The sequence below is a fragment of the Nelumbo nucifera genome, chromosome 1, assembly GCF_055504915.1.
Source record: "Nelumbo nucifera cultivar China Antique chromosome 1, China Antique-T2T, whole genome shotgun sequence".
Taxonomy (NCBI): Eukaryota; Viridiplantae; Streptophyta; class Magnoliopsida; order Proteales; family Nelumbonaceae; genus Nelumbo; species Nelumbo nucifera.
In genome coordinates this window covers 147,239,470-147,254,606 of record NC_142649.1, presented here as the reverse complement: position 1 = coordinate 147,254,606, position 15,137 = coordinate 147,239,470, and the positions used below count along the sequence as shown (strand labels likewise).

Below are 15,137 nucleotides of genomic sequence, written 5' to 3'. Positions count from 1 at the left end.
GGTGGTTGAACCGTCGATCTATTTGATTTGGACAACAGTTTTGACCATTTTTTTATTTTTTTTTAAATTGGGACAGGCCGTCTATTCGAATCAGATGATCGAACCACTGACTTGGAAACCAGTGGCTAAAGTGGTTCCAATTCCAGGTCATTTTTTAAAACATTGATATGCACCACACTAACAGCCCCTTGTAGTGGTTGCGAGAATTGAATCTACATCTATACTAGAGCAAACCAGCTAATATACTAGTTAAGCCACCGCTCAGTTGGTATTAGGGGTGAGCAAAAAAAAAAAAACAAAAAATTGAACCGAAAAATCGATTAACTGAATCAGCGGTTCGATTTCGGTTCAGTATTTTTAAAAAGCCGAAGGTACTGGTTAGGTTTCGGTTAACCAATATAGAAAACCAGCGATTAACTGAACCGACCAATATACATATATTTTCATATATTTTATATATTTATGTATATTATATATATTTTATATATACTTTTTATATATTATAAATTAATAAATATGCATTATATATATATTTATAATATATGATATATTATTTATTATTTAAAATATAATATTTTATATATTTATAATTTTTATTATATATTTATAATATATATTGTAAAAATTAAAAATCTGAAAAACCGACGAACCGAATCGAAGATTAACTGAACCGATCAATTGGTTAACTGATAGGTTTCGGTTATCGGTTTTCCAAAAACCACTACTACCGGTTCAGTTACAAAATATGCCCCACGATTCGGTTAACCGAACCGTGAGCACCCCTAGTTGGTATCTAGGGGGTATTGAGAGTGAGAGGTCTAGTGGAGATAACCAACCAAATCAGATTAGACTAAGTTGGACTGGAGTGAGTCCCTTCTAGCTCTAGTCCATGCTTTTGTTTCCCTTGTTTTTTATTGGGTAAAAGAAAGGTTCAAAAAATTGTTACGTATCGATCAATGCGTATCGTATCACGCCCTTTCCGATATGCCCCTATAGGGATTGTATCAGGTCAGGGCCTGGTTTAGAGGGTTGCCGGGACTTAAACTGGCCCCTCTAAACCAAAATCGAAAAAAAGGTAAAAGTTAAAAAAAAAGGATTGATATTGGCGATGTATCAGCCAGTATCAATACTTTGAACCTTGGGTAGAAGACTTACACATACCTTAAGTTTTCAGCAATTGACTTAAACATACCCTACCCTATCCATGCTTGTTAGCTTTTGGCTCCCTTTAATAAAAAATCCTATCTCGGCCCCTGGCAGCCCTAAAATACATCAAAGATGACGAGCTGTGCATACTTAAATTGAAACCTCACAAATCAGCTATCTAAATTCATGGACATCCAGGATAAGGGTCGCTTGACTTTGATCAGCATTGATCCAAAAAAAGGTAAAAGTTAAAAAAAAGGACTGATATTGGCGATGTATCAACCAGTATCAATACTTTGAACCTTGGGTAGAAGACTTACACATATCTTAAGTTTTCAGCAATTGACTTAAACATACCCTGCCCTATCCATGCTTGTTAGCTTTTGGCTCCCTTTAATAAAAATCCTATCTCGGCCCCTAGCAGCCCTAAAATACATCAAAGATGACGAGCTGTGCATACTTAAATTGAAACCTCACAAATCAGCTATCTAAATTCATGGACATCCAGGATAAGGGTCGCTTGACTTTGATCAGCATTGACATTTCTCTATGTTGAGGTTGGTTTCAATAAAAAAATGTCTTAAATATCCATATAATTATTGAGGTTGGTTTCAATAAAAAAGCCATATAAACTTTTATAAACAATAAAAGAAGAGAATTTAAAGTTACAACTTTACCTTTGAATTATTAATATGAAGGGCAAATTTAAAAATGGAAGTGATTAGGGGGAAATTTAAGCAATTTACCAAAAAAATAAAAAGAATGTTCCAAGAAAGCGCTTTTGTTGCTAAAACCAAAACCCGAAAAGGACGACACAGATGAAAATGTCTGATCATCAACTGAAATTTCGAGGATTTTAAACTTTCAGTTAATTAGCTAAGTAAATTTTAAAATCTAGAGAAGAAAATTTGAGAAGTTGGGTCAACTCCACTGTGTTAAAGCTGAGAAGCCTGTGTCTCTGCTTATTTGCTTGTTTCTCGGTTTATCATTTGAGTTCCATCATCTGATGATTAGTCGTAGATTCGAAATTCTAGAGTTGGACTTCAAAGGGTTCCAAATTTCTATCTCTGAAACATGATTGCCGCAGGGACGAGAATACTTGAAATAGGGTTGGGTTTAGTGATTATGGTGGTTATCTTTTTTTGTGTTGGAGCAGAAGGCAAGTGCAAAAGTGGCTGCGATCTCGCGTTGGCCTCTTATTACGTTTGGGAAGGAACGAACCTCACATTCATTTCCAACGTCATGGGTGTTTCAATTAACGATACTCTTAGGTATAATCCTCAGGTACCCAATCAGGATAGTATTCTATCTGGCATTAGAATAAACATTCCATTCTCCTGCCAATGCTTGAATGGAGAATTCTTGGGTCATATGTTTAACTACTCTGTCATTCCTGCCGATACCTATGACAAGGTTGCTAAGAAACATTTTTCCAATCTCACAACTGCGGAGTGGCTGGAAAACCATAACAGCTACTCTGCCATCGATATCCCTGACACTGATGCCCAACTCAATGTCACCGTAAATTGCTCCTGCGGGGATAGCAGTGTCTCCAAAGATTATGGGTTGTTTGTGACGTACCCACTTCGTCCGAATGATAGCTTGCCGTCTATTGCATCTCAGTTCAATCTCTCTTCCAGTTTGGTGCAGAACTACAACCCCAATACCAATTTCAGCCTTGGGAGTGGCTTGGTGTTTGTTCCAGCCAAAGGTGATTCATTTGTTTGCTTAAATCACTTTGTTATCGAGTTCGTATCTAGACAATCATAATAACTGTACGTTGTTAGCTAAACTGAAAACACGTAAACAATCAATTAAAGTGAACATAGTTTTAGAATCATGATGAATATTCTGCCTAAAGGCAAATGTATACATAATAAACAAAGAGAAACAAGCAACTAAAACTCATGTTTATTGAATTTGCTCTACTCATTATATATATATATATATATATATATATATAAAGCTCTCTATTATAGGATGTTAATTCCATATGTTAGAATAATCTAGAGAAATAAGATTTTGAGGTACGATCTTATCAGTTTCTTATTAAAATTTTAATATTGCTCTGTAGTTGTTAAAACTTAAAATCCCCAAATGAAACACTCATTCTTATTATGGAATAATGATCATAATTTTTGGAAACCCCTGGAATTTAAGAATATGATGAAAAGGACGTTCTAAGAGCATTCAAAAGGTGTCATCTTATTAGAGAGATTAGCATCATGTTTTTGCAACTACTACTGCCCTGCTTATACAAATCAGTCAATGCATTGGTTGGGTTGCTTTTTCTGTAAAACGGCAAGTAGGTCTCAATTCTCAAAGGTTTCACTTAATCAAAAGCAATAAAGTAACATGACAAGTTATTTACCTTGCTAATACCATTTCTCTCCCTCTCTTTTCTGTTTTGTTTTGCCCAGATCAAAATGGAAGCTACCGTCCCCTAAATTTGAGGTAACCTACAATACCATCGGATCCTCAAAAAAAAGTGTTAATCTCTTACCTTTCTATCTTACCTCATCATCCTCTGGAGTTATCTAACATGGGTGTGAAATCCTCTTTTTCTGCAGTGCAGGTGGTTGTCTCTTCCTACTATTTTGGCTTTATTATGGTTGCTGATTTGTCATTTTGGGATACAAATGCGAATGTCAGGGTCACTACTTCATAAATATTTTAAGCAATTAAGCTTACGATGTATTGTTGTGAAACTTAAGCAGGAACTTCTAGTGGAGTAATTGCTCGCATATTGATTCCTATAGCAGCTGTAGCTTTGTCTTTGGCGGCAGTGTTTACATATCTTTATAGAAGAAAGAAGGTAAAGAAGGTAATGTTGCTAGCCGCAGCAACAGATGATGATTATTCTCAACATAGACGTGGTAAGCCTTCTTGTTTGATTAACATATATTTAATAATCCATGAATTTTCTCTTCTAAAGGATGCTGCTTCAGGAATTTCTAGACATATACTGTTCTACCTTATTGAAGAGAAAGAGATTGATTTGCCACAGATTTTCCATCTGAGGGTATGTCTTCAGAATATTCTGAGACTAGGAGATTCCATTCTTTTCTTTCTTGTTGGAGACAATAGAGACCTAACATATAGATGAGGGAACCTCTTTTGCATTGATTAGGATACAAAAGCCCTTTTTTTCTTTCATTGGTTTCTAAAATTCTCGTTCTTAATTTTAGTCTGTCTTCTTGATTGTTTTGATTCAAGATGACATGCCATTTAAGTATCTCCTTTTCAATATTAAGCAACCTTCAGCTTGTTTGTGATGTCAGTTTACTCTCAACTCTTTCATGGTCTTTACTGTTTTGGCTGTGATAGTAATGATTCCTAAGTTAAGAACTTGAGACCAACATTTAGAATACAAGGTACCAGTGCTGTTTGTGCCTTTATCCTGAAAATAATTTCATGGCACAGAACTTTACAGATACCTATTTTAACATTGTTCAGTAAAAGTCTTCAGTGAGTTTTGGGTTTTGATTTATTGTGACGTGAAAGGCCATTCTGTTTCTATGTTATGTTATTCCACCCCACTATCATATACTGAAATTAAGATACATTATGGTGTCATTGTTATGGGATCTGTATGATAATATATGATGCATATGAAGGGGGCATTTGGGATACCTTCTAGTCCAGAAGTCAGCCTGGTCTTCTGATTTTTAATCACCTGGTACATGGCTTTTTTTCCTTCTTATTATCATGCAGTATACAATTACATATCTAACTTACATATATAAATATATAATCTAAGAAATAAAACATAATAATGGTTTCTATTGTCCTATAGGTGGGTATGCTTAAACCATCTACATAAATGTACTGTACCCCCTCACTTGGTACCATAAGCTAGTGATAATATCCCATCATTTGCCTATTCAATTATGGGTACCATGCTGTAACTTTACATGGGTGGGTGTGAGGGGGTGGGACGGGGATTTTGTAAAATAGAAATTTCTTTCTTATTGAATATCATAACACAATATAACTTAAGAAAGCCTTATCCTCTAAGTATATGGGGTAGGCTACACATATCCTGTTTTACCAGTGCACTTTATTAAAGCACTTCCTGAACACTCTAATCTTCTTGATCAGACTTGTTCTACTTATATTTCCTTTTTTTTTTCTGAAGTTACTATGAGAAAAGAGACATGGTTTACAGTAGTTCATTTTTTGGGTTTAGGTTCTTTGGGTATCTTGGATAATACCACCGAATCTGTTGCTTTTGTTGGTGGTCCTTCTCCAAGGCTGACAGATATCACTGTGGATAAATCAGTGGAGTTCTCATATGAAGAGCTCGCAAAGGCTACAAACAATTTCAGTTTGGCTAATAAAATTGGTCAAGGTGGTTATGGATCAGTTTATCATGCAGAATTAAGAGGCAAGGTCTGTATTTCTGCATTTTTCCAAATATTGAAGGAAAACTCAGATTGGGTCCTACTATCATATTGTCTTCCACAAACTCTTTCTCTCATGCATAAAATAAGGCTGTTTATATTTTTCTTTACATCTTTATTTTTCTATGAAGGACATAAAATAATAGGGAAATTCTAGTTCTGTGATAAGCTTCTTACAGTAGCTTCTATGTATGCCACATAAAGAATATATGAGGTATATACTGGTTTCACAGTATTCCTAGTGCATGGTTTTGGTCATTCAAAATAGCTGTTCTAAGAAGCTCCAATAATTACAAGGTTACACTGCTTAGATTAAATTGGTAGTATGCTGTGTTAAATAAAGGAATTTGGTAAAAGAAGGTACTGATATCAGCTGATCTTGATGATATTTCCTTTTCTACTGTGACCATTTTTTGATCATCAGAAAATAAATTCATTAAATTAATTAAAAAGTAGTTAATACAACTTGATGATTAGAGATTCCCAAATTTCACATTCAGGTTACATAGAAGCCCCAAAATGCATCAGGTTACAGCTTTGCCCAAAATAAATTAGGCCTGTTAACTCCTTGCTTTGCGAAAACATCTGCCAACCCATTTGCAGTACTTCCTATCCAGCTAAAAGAAGAATTGAATCTCTTTGCTAGGATATCAATTTCCCTGAAAGCATGTCTGTATTTCCATAGACTGAACTGAGATTTTTGGTCCATGAGACGACTAATTGTGAATCTCCTCCGATTTTCAACTCTCTTACTTCTAGCTGTACCGTGAGTCTCAAACCTTGTAAGAGAGCCATGGTTTCATCTTGAATTGAATCTCCAAAACCAATTGGTCCTGAGAATAGGGCCAACACCACTCCTTGTTGGTTTCTAAAAACTCCCCCTATTCCTGCCCTTCCTAGATTACCCAATGAACTGCCATCAAAGTTCAACTTTAACTTATTTAAAGCTGGAGGTTTCCATACCAATCATATACTTTCAACAGGTCCTGTTTGTGCCACTTCAGTCCAGGATCTTAATGTCATTTGTTGAAAATTCTCGATAAATATCCAAAGCTTTTACCCAATGTGTCATTCTTACTGTTATGGCTTCAATTAAATCCTCTTTAGGTTTTCTCTTCTCATCAAAGATTCTCTGATTCCTTTCTTCCCATACAGTCCATATCATCACTGCTCTTGCTGCCCTCCACAAGATTCTTCCTTTTCTATTGTCTTAAGAAACTAGAGTTGAACAAGCCTACCACATTCTATGGGGGTACCCTTCTGCAACCAAAGATAGAACAGAGGTGTTTCCAAATACAAGATACGAAGGAGCAGGAGATTAACAAATGAGGGAGGGTCTCACCACTTTCCTTGCAAAAAACACACATATGAGGAGAGAAGCACATATTTGCCTTCTTTTCTGTAGCAAGTTACAGGTGTTGATCTTCCCAAGGAACACTTCCCAACACAAAGTTTGTACTTTGGGAGGCATAGGTTTGCACTAGATTTCTTTTACTGGGAAGTTCACCCCCAAAGGTTCTCTATTATTTCTTTCCAAGGGGTGCTTGAAGAAACACAGAGTGCCACATTTGCATCCCAACCATTTTCTGCGAAACCATGAATGACCTTGTGCCACAACCTATCTCTTTCTAGAGGAAATCTCTTAAACCATTTACCTAGCAAAGCTGTATTCCTCTTGGTTAGATTCCCAATACCAAGGCCTCCTAGTTCTTTAGACTTGCATACCTGTTCCCATTTGATTAGATGATCTCTTCTTTCATCGCTTGGTTCCCACAAAAATTCTCTCATAATTCTTCTAGATGGCCTCCTAGTATTTTACTGTGACCATTGCCCAATAATTTGATTGGTTCTTACTACTAAAAAACCAGATGATTTCTCTTTCCAAATTGTAACAAAAGGTGATTCTCTAGAAGGATAAACTAGTTCCACTAAAACAACTATGCATGTATGTAATCATTCTGTTAGACAGTTTTGTATGCCCTTAGCTTCAATCATTTTGATGTACTTTTGTTATTTAGTGGAAATAAATAAAGTGCATGTTTGATTCATGTTGTTTGGTTTAATTCTGTGTAAAACCCTAAAACTGGACATTTGTAGAGACTCATGTTAGTTTTAAATGTTCACAGCCGCTGGATAAGTCTGGGGAGATTTATCCTGCCAAGGCTGATACTGGTGTGCCACCAAGTGTTGGGATGGCCTGTCTCAGCCATCAGGGTAAGACCCGAGGCACATACAGCATGGGATTACTTGAATCCTTGAACCGGACCAGATTTCCAGTCTTGCCCTGGACCTTGGAGATAGATGGGCAAAACTGGAAAGTTACACCTGACCCCTAGACTCGATTATGACACTTCACTAGGTGTTGGATCAGGCTGCCTTTGATATGCCAATCAGTGAGATCCTTAGTGGGGATCAAAACCTGGGTATGTTGGGGCAGTTTGAGAATTCATCTGAGTGGGTGGTCATAGTGACAGAATCAGCCACTTTGTCGGACAAAGGGTAATGATCGGGAATGCACTCTCTCTGATGGAAACCAAACTGCCGGCAGTTGATTTCAATCGTTGGAATTTTGTTTTTGCAAAATTAATATATTTACATATATATGTACGGTTTCAAAATGTTTGCAAATGGTTTTAATTCCCGGGATCCATGTGAGAGGAGAGTGCGGCACTGTTCCTTGCAGCCGAGGGAGAGGTCCTCTCTTGTCGGGCAGTGCTTGATCATTAAGGGCTGAGAGGTTAAGTGTAAGACCATTTAGGATAATACCTGATGGGCTAATCTTGCACCTGCCCACAGTCCCTGGGTTTTTATAAGATGGCTTGGCCCAGGGACCACTTAATGTAAGTGTTGGGCCCATAGGGTTCATACGATGGACTCAAGGGGTTCATTGAGATTTTCAGTGAATTCGGCTGGGCCTTGTATTAAAGGCTGGGCCGAACCCATGTGGCTGGTGTGTAGATCAATGTTTGGGTCCCACGCCATACAAAGAAGCCCAACTGGGCAGCAGATTGGAAACTAATTAAACACTGAATACTTAATGGGCCAAAAGCCCATTTCGAAGTGGGCTGATATGATCACCCATCAATGGGGCGAATTTGAGATTGCAGTTAGCAAAAAGGATTGGGCTCTTAGCCTTATCCACTCTTAGAGACCAAATTCAAATCAGATTTGAATCTGGTAACCTCCTGATAAGATCAGGAGTAAGCTAACTCTATCTGGGAAAGGGATTAAGATTATCCCCTATCCAAATACTGATTTGGATTGGGATAACTCCTAATTAGGAGATTTCTTAATCAAGAAGAAAAGAGAGGAGATTTCGAATGAACCAAGAGAGAGAAATAAGATTTCGATCCAAGAGGTTCTGGTGAGCAAGAAAGGTTCCTGCGAATTGAGATTAGATCTCATTCTCTCCAGAAAAGAAAACAGTTCAGCCTTTTCGTTTCTGGAAATCTCCTCCTGCCGCCGCCATCTGCATTGTTGCAAGATTTGATCTTTGCAGAAAAGAAAGTCAAGAAACCAGTTCTTGACATCAGTCTTGCAAGAAAGACTGAAAGAATTCAGTGTTTAGTACATCCAGGGGATTCTTGTGAAGGATCCAGTGTGTAGGACGCACCCTGCTGGTTCTGTTCCATCCACAGCTGTGTCATCTTCAGTAGGGACAGATCTTGGAGCATTCTTTGGGCGTGAACACCAACTTTGGGAGATACTGCTTCTCCGGATCAGGTATAATCCTCCCATTTATCTTTTGGTACAGATCTGGTTTGATTAGGGTTCAAGTAGATCCTTGAATATTGTATTCTAAATTCAGGGAATATGATTCCCAGTTGGGAGAAGGTAGGAAATTTTTGAAATTCGCCCCACCCATTCCGCAACCTTTATGGCGTCCATTAGATGGATCCTACCATTCTTTCAGTGGTATCAGAGCCACAGGTTCGAATCTTGAACCAAAAGAAAATCAGATCTGACCCTGCGCAGATGGATAGAAGGTGTTCTTTCAAGATTTGCGCAGATTGTTTTCTTTTTTTCCAAGAAACTGTTTCTTGTTAAGGGCGATTGATCTGAAATTAATTTCTATTAAATCCAAAATTTATTTGGAATTGTTCTTTATTTATTTTGATTTAATGGACTGTTCAAACCTGGAGATCGCAGTGCAGTTTTAGCGCAAATGGTCTGCGCACCCTTTTTCTTTTCTATTTATTTATTTCATTCAATTCGGTCTGTAAATAATTTTTTTTATTTTTAGACTGAATGTATAGGATTTGATCAAGAATGTAATTAATAGAAATAGGATTTCTGTTATTTTTCTTGATTAAAGAAGATGGAAGAAGATGGCGGCGCTGGAGATTTGCAGATGGAGAAATCGTTTTCTGCGATTTGCAGTTTATGAAACTGCAACCCTTGTGATTAACCTCTGTTTTGCAGGTGGTGCGAACAGTCCATAATTGTTTTGTGTTTGCTAGAAATCAAAACTATTAATTTCAGATCATTCAATAATTAATTCTTGAATTGAAAATCAGTTTTGGACCATTTCGGACTAGATTGGACCAAAACTGTTTGGACCAAATCTGGGTTTCGAAAGGGGCTGTTCTCAGTCCAATTGTCTCACACTTTTGTTCCAAATCTGATGTTCAATTACAGGGATTAATTCGGCCCACCTGTAAAGCCCAGTTTTAAAGGGTTAAAACTGCAAAAGCCCATTATTGTGAGATAAGCTGTATGGGCCGAACTGCTATCTGCGATTCAGCCCATACACCTAGTGGACATTAATCGTTAATGACTTGGTTTTTAAATGGGCCGTTGAATGGGCTTTACAGCAATTAATTGATTGGATCAATTCCTCCTTTACATGTGATGTTTGGATGTTTGATGTGCTGCGACCATGGGCCATAAGTACTTGGCCCGTGATGACTCGTTAGTGGCTCTTGCGCACACCATTGCTGAATGCACATCATTGCCATGGTGTCCCTGAAGGTCATTGGATGACCCCCCTCTTTGCCTGGTGGGCCCCACAACCCTGAAAAGGGATGCGTACGGAACCCCTAGCCGATTAAGGCCCACCAGAAATCTGACTTTATGAAAGTCAGTGGGAGCCACTTTGGTTTGACCTAAATTAGAACTAGGCCGTGATTTTGTTCCCTCCAGCAAATATGAATGCAAGTGATAGGGAGATCCATATGATGGACTCTCTAAAGGCCTTCCGTCATTAGCACAATGATGGGTCCATCAGTAATGAGGAAACGCACCATAAAATTGGGCTATCCATTTGCTGTTGGATCTGTTAGAGTGTTTCATAAGATGATAGGGGCGTCATAGACCGATGTGGGAGGGGCTTCACCAGAAAATGGGAACTCTCTCACGGTACCTTGGCGTAACCTGAATATGATGGGTGTGCACTCACTGACAGAAGGGTTTACCTGAAAACGGCTCTGAACCTTGTCTGACAGAGGCCAAAGGGAAACTCATTTGATGAGTGGATATGATCCGTCACAGAAAGGTGGTGGGGTTATGCAGCTGAAACAGTTGGCTTCACACACCCCATGTGATTTCCCACATTTCCAGAGACATTTCGTCGTCTCCGTCACTGAGATAGGAGGGAAATCTCAGAGATGAACAAATGGGAATGGAACATAGATTAAAAGCCATATCTATGTAGGTAAACATGAATCAAACATGGGTTGTGGACTAATGATTTTGCTGTTTTATCAGAAAATGGCAAACGGTCAATTTGCAAAGCTTCTAGACGATAACAAGCTTAAGGGCCCAAACTATGCCGACTGGTATAGAAATCTTATGCTGGTCCTAACTTCTGAAAAGTTAGACAAGGTAGTGAAAAATCCTGCCCCGGAACGTCCGGGTGATAGGGCTTCTGAGGCCCGTAGGAGGGACTACCAAGATTGGGAGGATAAGAACTCCCTAGCCCGCTGCTTTGTCATTGCCTCATTAGACAACTCAATACAGAGGCAGTTCGATCAGATCGAACTTGCCAAGGACATATTGGACAGTCTAAGGACAATGTATGAGGAGCAGAACCGTTCTACTCGACAGAAGGTCCTGAAATTGTTCATGACCGCGCAGATGACCAAAGGGCAGAAAGTTCATGACCATTGTCTTCGGATGATGGGATACATCAACGAACTTGAAGCTCTTGGATCCGGGCTAGATCTTGGCACGCAAGTGGATGCCATCCTAAATTCTTTGCCCTCTTCCTTCAATGCGTTCACTATGAACTACAATATGAATAAGCTGAATGTCAGCGTCCAGGAACTCAGCAATATGTTGCAGAGGGCCGAGGATTTACTCAAGAAGGATGAGCCTGTGGTTATGCTTGCTGAAGCTAACAAATCGGGCAAGAGAAAGAGAAAGGCAAAGAAGCCCCAGAAGAAGACTACCAAACCCAAGAAGCAGAAGAAGAACAAGGCATCTGATGTCTGTCACTTCTGCAAGTAGACCGGCCACTGGAAGAGGAATTGTCCTACCTACCTGGAATCTAAGAAAGGTAATATCGAAACTTGTGTCATAGAAACTAATATGTTAGTTACTTCTGTGTCCTGGTGTGTTGACTCCGGGGCTTCAACTCATGCGTGTAACTCACTGCAGGGGTTCAAAGTTAGCAGAAGGCTGAGTGAAGGTGAAGTGACACTGTTCTTGGGAACAACTGCAAGTGTTGCAGCTGCGGCAATAGGAACCGTAGAATTGGTTTTTAAAGAAGGAGTCCTTGTACTTAAAGATTGTCTTTATGTACAGAACTTGAGAAGGAATTTAATTTCTGTTTCAAAATTGTGTGCTGATGGATATACTGTTTACTTTAGTAATATGATTACTGTTAAACGGAATAATAAATTCATCGCATGCGGGGAGCTAGAGAACGGTCTCTATGTTCTGCATCCTTCTTTGGAAACTAACTTAACCGAAACTACGTCGGTCGAAAATCCCAAGAAAAGGACTCGTGATACAGTAAATCTCACATGCCTCTGGCATTACCGACTTGGCCACATCGGTGTCGACCGAATCACAAGACTGGTAAAGGATGGTCCTTTGGATTTTCTAACCGTAGAAAATCTTCCCACTTGTGAACCTTGCCTCCAAGGTAAGATGACTAAGCGGCCATTTGACGGTAAGCCTGAAAGATGTGCAGGCACACTTGACCTAATACATACTGATGTATGTGGTCCCCTGAGTGTTAGGACACGGAATCAACACGTGTACTTCATCACCTTTACAGATGATTTTTCACGATATGGTTACGTGTACCTAATGAGACATAAGTCTGAATCATTTGAAAAGTTCAAAGAGTTCAGACAGGAAGTCGAGAAACAGTTAGGGAGAGAAATTAAGGCCCTTCGATCAGATCGAGGTGGCGAGTATCTCTCTGACGAATTCAGGGACTACTTAAAGGCCAATGGGATAGCGTCACAACTAGCTCCTCCTGCTACACCTCAACTCAACGGTGTTTCAGAGAGGAGAAATAGGACCTTATTGGACATGGTCCGGTCACTTCTCGTACGCTCAGAATTACCCACATCCTTTTGGGGATACGCATTAGAGACTGCTATCTACGTGCTGAATAGGGTTCCAACCAAATCAGTTCCGAAAACTCCATATGAGCTTTGGACCGGAAGGAAGCCAAGTGTGAGACACTTGAAGATTTGGGGTTGTCCTGCACACGTTAAAAGAACAAGTGCGGACAAGTTGGAATCTAAAACCAGCCGTTGCCTGTTTATAGGCTACCCAAAGGATTCGGTGGGTTATCTATTCTATGACCCAAGTGAGCAGAAAGTGTTCTGCAGTCGAAACGCCCGATTCTTAGAATCCGATTACATCCTGGACACCCATCGTCAGGAAATAGTTCTTGATGAGGAGAGCTCAGGAGCAGTGGGAGATGACCCACAAGTTCCAGGTAATGACCAACCTAGAAGGTCCACCCGGGTATCCAGACCACCAGTCCGATATGGTTATGACCAGGATAGTTACCTGGTGGAAGCCTTGACTAGTGAAGAGGATCCCGTGTCTTACGCGGAAGCTATGTTAGACATAGACTCCCAGAAGTGGGTGGAGGCCATGAGAGCCGAGATGGACTCAATGGAGACCAATGGAGTCTGGACTCTAGTGGATCCGCCCTCCGGGGTAAAAGCAATTGGTTGCAAATGGATCTACAAGAGGAAGAAGGGCCCCGATGGAAGGATTGAGACCTTTAAAGCTCGTTTGGTGGCAAAAGGGTATACTCAGAAAGAAGGCATCGACTATGAGGAAACCTTTTCACCGGTGGCCATGCTTAAATCCATTAGGATCCTGCTAGCTGTAGCAGCGTACCATGATTACGAGATTTGGCAAATGGATGTCAAAACAGCGTTCCTGAATGGAGATCTTAGTGAAGATATCTACATGCAGCAGCCGCAAGGCTTCATTGCTGCTGGTCAGGAACACATGGTATGTAAACTTAATAGATCCATATATGGACTTAAGCAGGCTTCTAGGAGTTGGAACATCCGTTTTGATTCTGCAGTCAAAACGTTTGACTTTGAGCAGAATCCGGATGAGCCCTGTGTTTACAGGAAATCCAGTGGGGATAAGATCACCTTTTTAGTCTTGTATGTGGACGATATCCTACTCATTGGGAATGATGTAGGAATGTTGACTTCGGTCAAGGTATGGCTATCACAGCAGTTCTCCATGAAAGATCTTGGAGAAGCTTCATACATACTGGGTCTTCGACTCTATAGAGATAGATCGAAGAGGATAATTGGATTATCCCAGGCTGCTTACATTGACAAAATTGTCAAAAGATACAGCATGGAAAACTCCAAGAAAGGAAACGTTCCTTTCAGGCACGGAGTCACTCTATCCAAGAAGATGTCTCCCAAGACTTCTGAGGAGATTGAGAGCATGAGAGACGTTCCCTATGCCTCAGCTGTGGGGAGCATCATGTATGCCATGTTGTGCACTCGCCCGGACATAGCTCAGGCGGTGAGTGTGGTAAGCAGATTCCAGGCAAACCCAGGACAGGAGCATTGGACTGCTGTGAAGAACATACTCAAATACCTTCGAAGGACGAAAGAGTTTTGTCTGGTATTCGATGGTAGTTCACTGCAAGTTCTAGGGTATACCGATGCCGATTTCCAGTCGGATCCAGATGATAGAAAGTCTACATCTAGGTATGTTTTCACGATAGGATCGTGTGCTGTTTGCTGGAAAAGCAGCAAACAGGGGTCCACTGCAGACTCCACAACCGAGGCCGAGTACATTGCCGCAAGTGAAGCTGCCAAGGAAGCCGTGTGGATGAAGAAATTCATACACGAATTGGGAGCGATTCCATCCAGCACATCACCCATCCCGTTGTTGTGTGACAACAATGGAGCGATCGCCCAGGCTAAAGAGCCTCGGGCCCACTCGAAGTCAAAGCACATCGAGAGGAAGTACCATGTACTGCGGGAGATCGTTGGTAGAGGGGACGTCCTAATTCAAAAGGTAGCATCAGCGGATAATGTGGCAGACCCATTGACTAAGCCACTGACACAGAAGGTATTTGAGAAACACGTGGAAAGTATGGGACTCCGGCTTGTACCAGATTGGACCTAAGTGCAAGTGGGA

General features: G+C 40.0%; 1 protein-coding gene across 1 annotated transcript in view; it reads left to right on the top strand.

The window, feature by feature from the left end:
* Positions 1–1,998: 1,998 nt before the first annotated feature.
* Positions 1,999–15,137, top strand: part of LOC104588034 (chitin elicitor receptor kinase 1-like) — a 60,116-nt gene continuing 46,977 nt past the window's right edge. Inside the window, exons 1-5 of the mRNA XM_088894629.1 lie at positions 1,999–2,857; positions 3,567–3,600; positions 3,717–3,721; positions 3,861–4,022; positions 5,336–5,538. Coding sequence (XP_088750755.1) covers positions 2,221–2,857; positions 3,567–3,600; positions 3,717–3,721; positions 3,861–4,022; positions 5,336–5,538 — 1,041 coding nt within the window. The 5' untranslated portion in view covers positions 1,999–2,220. The remainder of the gene's footprint in view (positions 2,858–3,566; positions 3,601–3,716; positions 3,722–3,860; positions 4,023–5,335; positions 5,539–15,137) is intronic.